General features: G+C 39.5%; 1 protein-coding gene across 1 annotated transcript; it reads right to left on the minus strand.

Moving 5' to 3' along the window:
- Positions 1-2320: 2320 nt before the first annotated feature.
- On the minus strand, positions 2321-9622 carry LOC108880011 (carboxypeptidase Z-like). Its single transcript, XM_018671472.2, is given in 12 exon segments — positions 2321-3045; positions 3390-3465; positions 3467-3490; positions 3687-3826; positions 4014-4149; positions 4283-4441; positions 4576-4737; positions 4996-5222; positions 5317-5544; positions 7684-8058; positions 8697-8726; positions 9188-9622. Coding segments are annotated over 12 exon segments (1989 nt in total). The 5' UTR covers positions 9261-9622; the 3' UTR covers positions 2321-2686.
- Between the last annotated feature and the right edge of the window lie 1087 nt (positions 9623-10709).

Below are 10709 nucleotides of genomic sequence, written 5' to 3' on the forward strand. Positions count from 1 at the left end.
CAGTGCACTTCAAACTTGTACCTAAGTCTTAATCAACACGTAGCCTCTAAAACTTACTCCATCTAATTAATCTATTGGCTCTACTGCCTCCTTCTTGTAGCTAAAATAAAACTGAGACATTTTTGTAGCCAGCTACTGACCTTTGTCAGAGTATGATGGGGAGCATGGTGCTAATTTTGATTTACAGGTTAACTTTACAGGTCCACTTTCCCCCTGAGCACAGCACACTACTGACATGAATATTGAACTAAAGATTGCTTGACTATCTATCTTGAGGTATCTCAAGGGTTCTATTTCTATGTTAGATGAAGACCAGAGTTTATCTGTACATTTGCTGGAGTAGGTCTTAGCAAACAGCCTTTTGTAAGGCTGTTGTTGTCAGATTCCCTTTGTTACCATACAGTGAATACTGTTAAGGAGATCATCCTTCCAGTCGTGACAACACCAGTTTCCAGGCAATGTGATGCAACTACAATATATCACGCATTCAAGTATTTGAAACAGACTTGCATGTCATTGGAAAAGACCTTGTTGATGCCATCTGACAGTTCCCTGAAAGCTCTCCACAGAGGGTTACGTGTTACTGGGACAACATACAGTATCTTACAGACCGACTGTAGATGGAGGTTTCTCCTCTGCTGTTTTGTTGACCGAGTTTGGTGCCAAATCATGTGTTTGTGTTTTGTAAATCCCCCGAGAAGCCTGGTATTTTTTTTTTTTTTCACTGACTTGTCATGGGTCAAGTAGTTCACCGAGCAGACTTTCTTGATTCTGTAATAGTATTCCTCGACCTTTATCTGGGGGTAATTTGCTTTTCCCATGCTTCTTTCATGACCTTACACAAAAATCCTTAAGAGCTGTTTTGTTTATAGCATTTCACTAGACCCTTTGGGCTGGCCATGGTCTTGCACTTATTCCATTTTGCACTACTTTTCATTGTGTCAATCTTTAATGGATTTGGTGCTTTTCTAGGTAAAATTGTTGTTTTGGTGGTTGTGACAAATTTGCCGTTTATTATTTCCCACTTCTCCTATATTATATTTTCTACTCTGCACTTCCTCTAGTTTGGCTGCATTACAATACACTCACCTGCATTTGTATCATCTTCCTTATTCCTCTTTTGCTGCTGCTGGTGCTTTCTGCAATTAATAACAATTAATCAATCAATTAATCAATTTATAACAGTTATTTATAACAGTGTCTTGACCTGGCCTGAGCTGCCATGCCTCACCTTTTCAATCAAGTCATAAAAACTCTACCCTGCAATAATAAATATCCCAATATTCAACCAGTCAACTGGTCCCTCCTCTAATTTCTGTTGTTATTTTGTAGAAGTGATGGTTTTAAAGCTATAGAAGTATCATACAAACCTTCACAGGTCATAACATGCTAAAGAAGCTTTCTACAGAAATGAGGTACATTTACAAAACATCCCCTTCCTCTTTTCTCAGGTGTGCTGGAGGTGGATATGTAATGATAAACTGACTAAAGTTTCACATTTACCATATGGATTAAACCATAATGGGACTGCTGTCAAGTTGTACCTGCTAAAGAGAGTTATAATTGTCAAGAAGCTGAAGGGTTGCAGGACAAGGTTAAACAAGACAAAACATATTTCTGTTTCATAACAGTTAAAATATTTTCTGACTTTGTCAAATCTGAAAAAAGGATGATTAAAGTTCTTCAAGCCTCTAAAAAGTATCCAATAATCAATCATAGAAAGGACAATTGCTTCTTTGAGGAACTACTCACAATGATGGTTATGTGTATGACGTTATGGGATTAAGCCCATTCATCCTGCATGTTGAGTTTGACAGCTGTACTGTATTTTATTTTGTTGTAATATGTTAGAACAAATTTGTGTAATCTACAGTATACACGATAATATCAGTTTATAGTCAATAGAATTAAGTCACTGTGTGGTTAACTACTTTCTAAATGAAGCTTTGCAGCAACAAATTAAACCTAAACGTTGCTTCCACAGACCGCACCTCTGGCTGACTAACAAGAAAAATAAATCCAAAACAAATCAAGGCTGCTTTTAACTCCTACAAAATCCTGACTCAGCATTATACCCATGACACACCTGCACATAATACTTACGCTAGGATGCTTCACAGTGTGAGAGATTCACTGGTCTCAATGGTTTGTAGCAACTTGGGCCAGAAGTTGATAAAGTCTGCCCCCTGATGGTCACTTGGGTTCATTACCTACTAAGAATCAAGCCAATTGTTACAGGATTGTACAGTGATTGATCTGAGTAAACACAAGTATGTGATTAAGATAGAAAAATTAGGTTGTATGTAACTGGAAAGAATCATATTGTGACCATATAAAAATTATTTATTTATGCTGTAAAATTGTTAAAAAATACAAATATAAGTCTTTGACATTCTTGCATTTCATCATGGCTGTATACTGAAGCTGTTTGATTGTTGATTACAGACTTAAAGCTCAGAGTAAAATCCTGTCTGACTTGTGGATTAAAGGTGCTTACATTATGATCTCATGAACACACCAGGCACTTGTTGGTAAAAGCAAGACAGCTAACATAAAGGCCAGCCAGCCAGCTTTACACTTTTCTGCTGTGTAACAACAATAAAAAGCAGTACTTCCTTTACATGGCAGCCTAGCTTGTGTGTATACTGTATGAACATAAACAACTTCCACTTCTCTTATTAAAGCTCTAATAGTGTTTTAGCAGCCAGGTGGGAGCGGGTCCACCCGGCAGGACAAAGTAGTTCCACCACCAAGGCTTCTCTGCTCTCTCCTCACGGATCTGGCTCACGTCAGCCATCAGGGTGTAGCGCTCGTACTGGTTGAAAGGGTCAAAGCGATCGTAGGTGCCCATGGACGGGATGGTGGAGTCCACCTCCTGCACGTCAGCCTCCAGTGCAGCTTTCTGCAGCACAAAGTCCACTCGGCCGGCTGTGTGCATGCGAGAAGGCAGGTGGACCTTCTTCGTGGCTTTGGCATAGCCCGGGGCCGAGGCGCTCACGATGTGGATGCCAGGGGTGAGGAGGCGCCAGTATTCTCCATTTTCAGCTGGGTGGGGAGGCAAAGGAACAGAGTGTATTAAAGGGGCACTCCACCATATTTTACACATGAATATCACTTTTCTTAACACGGAGAGAGTGTGGGTTTTGAAAAATCTGGGCCTTTGGAGGAAAGTCCAGTTTTGTATTCACATCATAAAAGATGGATGAAAAAATGTGAAAGATGTTTGCTATGTGAAATGGCAATTACAGTAACTCTTACAGTAATCTAACAAACTAAATGACTGGAATACCCTTCAAAAGAACAAGATTTCTCATGTTAGACTACGAAAATAAAAACAAGCATTAATCTGTAAAAAATGGTGAATCTTGATAGCAGATGATAATTATTACTTGTCATAATGTCATGCCGTATTCCTTTGACCGTGATCCGTGCACCTTTTATTACATTTCCCTCCTCATCTTTTACGAATGCCTTTGATACCACGATGAGCCTGAGAAAAAACACCACAACACAGATCATTTACCAAAGAAAATTTCACACTCATAATTTATAGGATAGAGGTCCATCTAGCTGCAGTATTCATTCATGCCCCTTATGAATACTTTACTTCCATGTAGCCAAAGGTTGAAATGTCAACAGAAACAAGAAAACAGCTGAACATGAACAGAATGAGGATTTGTTCTTACTGCCTCCATAAATGTGAGCAAAGCCTCCTGGTTTTCATGCCAGCCGATAAACAGGTCCTCTTCAGGGGGGAATTTATCACAACCCAGCTCCACAGTCACCTCAAAACAGTTTGTGTGAAGATAGTTGAAGTCTTGCATGCCTGACCAGGGTCAAAACAAAACTGCTTTACCCAGAAATTCCATGCGATATTGTGCTGACCTCAGGAAGACTCTTCCCTTGGTTTTGAATCATAACTGGTCTCACACTGACCTCTAGTGGCACTTTATTACAGAGTCAGAAATCACCAGAACTTTTACTGATGAATAATGTTTACTGTTTTAACTCACCGCCTGCAAAGCTGGACCACTGTGCTCCATTAACGATTCCTCTCTGACTGTGAGAACGAGACGGTCCACACCGGGCATTTTCATTGGGCATTCTCTCGTGGGCGTTTGCATATATTTTGGACAGAAACTTGAAAACCTACAAAATAAAACCTGCATTATTTTTTTCCTCTTTTGTTCGTTACATAAACATTGTTTCAAGTCACATGCTCACATTCTCTATGGTTCACTTTTAGATTAAGTTTAAATAAAATTTATTGGACGAATTTAACCTGATCGTCCGGTGTCGGGGAGAACAAGTTGCGTTCCAGTGGGTGTTTTGACAGATCGTAGGGGTACGACACCACCAGGTCCCCACCATGGAAGTTAGCAGAGAGCACAAATGGGATGGAGCGGATCCATTTCATGACAGCGTACGTCTCTGGTGCGACCTGGATTGCAGCATTAAGACTTATTCGGACCAAGGAATGAAACAAATCAAGTTTATTCAATTTTTTAAAGTCTTCCTCGACAATATCTCCTATTATCATTCACTGGCATATATGGATAAGGATTCATACTGTACCTTACCAAACCAGTAATAGTCTGGGATTGGGACGTGGTCGGTGCGGTAGCCCTTTTGTCTGCGCCGGTTGTAAACGATGGAAGTCAAATCAGGGAAGTTTCTGTTCAGGTCGATGTTCTGAGCATTGTTTCGACCGATGTTCCAAGTATCATATTGATGACCCTGAGGAATTTAAATCATGTGTGAAGCAAATAAAGACAAACCTCAAAGCATGATGCACACAGTCATTGCAGGATTATTAAGGCTGATTAGTGCTGCAAATAGCCATTAGGAAAATTGAACTATGACCATCTACAATTTAATGGCAACGAAGGAACTCCAAGAACTCCAAACCAGCTACTGAATGAACCATGTGTTGTGTGTTTGTCTGGTTTTCTAAAGCCTGACTTAAGTAAATCCATGTGCCCATGGAGAACTGACCTCCTCATCACCATAGTTATTGTCCTGGGCTCCTGAGACAGCCACCTCATATCCATCAGGGTTCATTGACGGCAGAATATGGATGCGGGTGGTGTTGATGAGGGCTTGGATGCGCTCGTTTCCCTGCAGATACTCTGAGCACAGGTGCTGAGCCAAGTAGATCAGCAGCTGCCGGCCCAGGACTTCATTTCCGTGCATGTTGCCAATGTACTTCATCTCTGGCTCGACTACAAAGGGTCACATGTAATTGGTTTAACTTCCTTGATAAGGAAAAAGGATGTGGACTATTTACACACAGAGGCTGATGATGGCTTTACTTACGTAGCTCATGTTGGCCGGGGTTGTTTGAGAACTCAATTACAAGCAGCTCCCTGCCCTCTATGCTGCGTCCAATGCTGTAGGTTCTGGCTATGTCGGAGCATTCTTCCTCAGTTTTCTTCAAGATGCTGATCATCTGAGCGTTAGAGTGATAGGTGAACTGCATGGAGTTTGTAGGCTCCTCAGGAAGAAGAATCTCCATGCTGTAATCGGCCTCTACATCCTGATCTGCTGTAAAGAAAGATATGTCTTACCAGGTTTACATCAGTGTGCTTTCAGCCCTAGTGACTGACCACATCTAAGATCTCTCAGACAAAAATCCTATCTCTGTTCCTGTAGCGCTGCCAAGTTATAAATAGGATGTTTGTAAATCCTGGTATGCACAGCAGAAACCAAAAAGAATGTGTGGAATATAGCACCAAAAGCCTGATGAGTTGAGAATGTGCTTATTTCAGATCACACATTAAACTGTTAAACATGCTGATGTCTGCCCTTATTTTAGTATTCACACTTATTTTGACACTGACAGAAACCAGTAATCACAGCTCTTAAACCAGATGGAACACATTAGACTGCTGCCAAATTCACATGACCTAAAATAAAAGACTGTATCTGTCAAAACTCCCTTAGTTTAATCATGCTTTTAGTTTAAAAGCATGATTTGTGCAGTGTAAAACTGTTATTATAGGTTTAATCTTTTCATCTTTAACAAGAACTTGTATGTGTAGCTGACCTTCTCCTATTAAACAGGGTTTACTCTGTATGACCTAGTATACAGAGGCAGCAGCCATATCTCTCCTGTGTGTATCAAAAACAAAGCCAAAAATTTAAAACCAAAACAACAAGCATACAGAGGCTAAAATGCTCTGTAGAGCAGAGTTGGATGATGATTCTCTGTGGGTTTGTCACTCTCTTCACATTACACACAGTCATCTGATGTATTGCCAATCTAAAAATATTCATTGGTGCAGCTTTAAAGTGAAAACACTTAAGAGTATTTCCAACATAGTCCTATGACATTAAAAACCAAGCTGGATAAAACCATAAAAAACAATGAAAATCATTAAAAACCCAAATGACATCAGTAAGAATAATCAGTATCCACTGCAAAATGCTGAAGTAGAAAAACAAACATCTAATTGATTTTAAAAGGAATCTTTCTAGTTGACATCTCAAGTTCGGTTAATGACCTGTCTAAAGCTGTAAATAAAGATCATTATCATCATCAATTATTCTGTCATTTGGTTTTCCTAATTAATTGTTTGGTCTGTAAAATATCAGAATATAGTGAGAGATGCAGTAAAGTAAAGCAGATATGAGCAGAAAAAGCAGATATGACTTTCTGAAATACACACATTTCAGAAGTTGGAACCAGGTAAATGATCATTGCGGCCTGAAAAAAGACTTAAGAGATGTAATTTTCCATCCTATGACAAATTGATTAATCTGCTTATTGTTTCTCTCAGCCTAACCTCTGGTTTTTGATAACTTGATATGTAGTGGAAGGCTGTTTCACAGAGCTGCCCGAGTATGAAAAATGAAAAGCATACTGTACAGTATAGCTGTGTGAAGAGCTTGAGATCACATGATATCAAAGCAGGAACAGACATCAGTTTGAAATTAATATGAATATGGGAATAATTACACAGGTCCAACCTGCGGCCAGACATCTGAACCACATTCTACTTGGTGGAAAAAATTAGCATGACAATAAAAAGAGAGACGCTTTGTTACAGTGCTACAGGTTAAGACACTGTGGTTCATTTCACTGTTTGACTTTCACGATCATGTACACATTTTACTGTACACTGTACACACTGTAAATGCTAAAACATCATCACTAAATGCTTAAATCAACTCCATCTGTCTATCTCCTGCTGTTCATGCTCTCATATGGCTCACATATGATTTCTCTTACGAGCGGCAGCAGAATTATTTTTTTAAATCTTCTTCTTTGGAAACCTGTTTTTCACTTTAAGAATTTACAACAGTTTTTACTAAACACTGCCACACACAGTTTGCCTTTCTATGGTGCATTACAGCCCTGTTTATAAACTAGGCTCCTAATGAAAACACATGAAAATAGCCACAGGACCAAGTTTTAGTGAGGGTTTATGTGGAGAAATGAGGCGTTCCAGTTGGATATTATTTTCTGAGGTGAGCCACATGAGCATGTGTACAAACCAGATGCCGTGTTTAGAAAGAAGCTCTACTCAAAGGACCACATTTGTGTTTCTTTTTCAGATGAAAACAAAGTCATAGCTCAAAACTAAAAGCTTAAATATTAACATGGATATACACAGTCATCACCACATGGCCAGAGTAGGTCACTTAGGTCACAATAACAATGATATTGTTCTCATTTCTCACCTTTAAGACCCTCCAGTGGGTCATAACATCCTTCTTGGTCACTTACAAAAAAGCGATCACAGTCCAGGAAGTAGGGCCACGCCATCTCTATCCCCTCAAAAGCATGGATGCATTTTTTATGCACAGCCTCGCAGGTGGTACGGCAGGGCTTCAGCACCTTCGCCCCCTCGCAGCGCGGGGACAACACTGAGCAGCCCAGCATGCGGATTTCGGGATTGCACTCTCCGCCGAGCAGGGACTCCACCACGCTTATGAGGAGGTACTCGGCCCCTGCCTCTGCGTCCTCACGGGTCTTGTGGCCAATGAGGTTTGGGAACATTGTCTGAGCGTAGCCCACGTCGTCGCAGTAGGACAGTAGGATATCTGTGCATTTGGCTGAACCAAAGAAAAACAGATAAACTTCAGATAGATCAGGATATTTTCTAAATAAATGCTAATTATTTGCTCAGGAGAGGTATCAAAAAGTGTAGAAAATATCCCTAACAGTCAATATTGATCTTAAATCAATCAATTTAATTTGAAGAATCGAGATATGTACTGTAAATCCATCTATCACACACTTGGTCATGAGCCTCACTGTGCTGTCCTCAATCATCTAGACCCAAATATTTCTACTATCTCTGGAAATTAAAATTTGAATATTTCATAGTGCCATTGATCATCTAAAAATACACTTGATGGTTTTATGGCTTTCGGGCCAGATTCCATTAAGACTACGCCCAGTGTGACTTATGATCTCATCTTTTTTGTTGTTAAAAACACTGACTCAAACCAAGTCCACAGGGATGTGATAACTGTGCAGGCATTTGACCTGTCAGGGAGGGGTGAGATGACTTCAGGGCCCAATGGCACAGACGACCTGAGTGGGTTTTAGGCTCGAAAGTCAAAGAAAAAAATATCATTAATGAGTTTAACAGCTCAGAGGTGTGATCAGCTGCGACAACACGAGGCGAGCTGGCTGACAAACAGCCCATGTATGACACCGCTCTTCCTCCGAGCCAAAGGGTACTTACGTTTTTCTTCCACTGCTGGCTTGCACAGTCCTGCAAGACACATCAGTATGTCATTAGCTGACAATGTGGCAGACACTAGATGGCAGAGTGGTTTCTATAAATGCCTCACTGTGGCCTATAAAATAGTCTGCTGATCAGTCTCTGGTCTTGCTTCAGCAGCTTTGTGAAATGTCTGTCTGTCTGAAAAGTATCATTAAGTCAGTCATAATTTGTAATTGTAAAGGTTAAAAAGCATGATTACATGTTGCATATTAATACCATCTGACAAGCTATAGACCAACATCTAATCACATTCATAATCATTCTGTAGACATACGTTTCTGTTACATAAAAGCATCTTGCATAAGATAACAGCTTCAAATTCAGCTCCTGGATCTAGAAAAGTTCAGAGTCTGCACATGAAAAGATGCCATATGTAATTCATGCAGCAGGTCCGGGTGCAACGCATAAGAATAAAGTATGTAATCATACAGAGTGGAGAAAAACTTCACCTCGAATTCCTGGGTCACACCGCGGAGGAGCACACGAAACAAGGACCAACAACTGCAGCAGGATCAGCAGCATGATGCTCGTTTTCCGACACTTATTATTCCGTTTCGATGTGGCACCTCACACACGCAGCGAGAGGGTGTGTGTGTGTGTTTGAATTTCCCCGAGTCTGCAGAAATTCCCTCTGAACTTCCCTTTAAGCGACTTTATTACAAACATTACGGTCAGCTATCAAGTTACAGGGGGAAATGACTCTGAGGTGAAGCGGGGACGTACGGATAAAAATGCGAACGTAGATTTTGAGAATATGGCGCTAATTATACGTTTAAGTGACAGCGTGAGGGTATATTTAACTTTTACCTTTTGTTCTGAGTTTAGCTGCTGACATTTTGATCCAGGGAGGTTTTGTTTCAGCGTCTTAAGTTGTTAAAGGGCAAGTGTACCCTCGACTTTTTCACTTAAGTCTCACCTTGATAAATCAGAGCGCGCCTTCCTCAGTCACATGACGCTGTTTGACCAATAGGTTGACACCTAGCCATTAAAGGTACCTGTCAGGGCAACTACCTACACCTTTTTATTAGCAATTTTGCTGTAGCCATTTTAACAGCCTGTGTTTTCTTAATTGTTAAAATGCTATAAGTTATTAGTAGCGTGTAACAATTCTACATGCTAAAGATAGCAGAGACTATTTCTTTCTTTCTATTATCATATATATATATATATATATATATATATATATATATATATATATATATATATATATATATGATAATAACAAAATTTAAATGGAGCTTTAAATTGGATTGGATAGAGAATCAGCCAAAGAGAAACAGCTGAAGTGGGATTATCACTTATCACTTTAAATATGATGTGTAAAAATTAAATAGAAATGCATTTTGTGCATTTTGTAAAATTAGGATAGAGGCCATTAATAACATTTGTTATAACAAATAACTGGACCCACAAACATTAAACTCACACCAACACACATGCACTTTTAGATTATAAATGTACAAAAGTGCACATATAGATTTTAACATACACTTACCCTAAATGAGTAGATATAAGATCAAAGATTTTAATTATTCTTTTTTCTCTGATGTAGATGTTTTCAGTTTTGTTTCAGTGTTAAATTTAGTCCAGTTCACATGTGTAACACTGCAAACCTCTGTAACACTCAACGTTTAATGCTGCCTTTATATATTGAAGTGGAATAAAGGCTAATGACGTGACTCACTGGTATTAAATTTTTCAGAAATGTTGTGACGTCTTAGTGATGAACAAAATCCAATCACAGTGTGTCTGTCAGCTTTCAGTCTGTCAGATTCTTGGCACAGTACCATGGTATCCTCCGGTCTTCATGCTGGTGCATTCCACTGATGTGAGTGAAGTTCTACCGGTCTGACAGTAAGCCAAATAAGTAAATAAAGAGTTCTACTGAGGTGAAATGGAGCAGGCAGAAACTCTAAAAAGTAACATAATTATGGATTTGCAATTGAATGAATTGAATGAATACTTGGTAGA

This window comes from Lates calcarifer, linkage group LG14, assembly GCF_001640805.2.
Source record: "Lates calcarifer isolate ASB-BC8 linkage group LG14, TLL_Latcal_v3, whole genome shotgun sequence".
NCBI lineage: Eukaryota > Metazoa > Chordata > Actinopteri > Centropomidae > Lates > Lates calcarifer.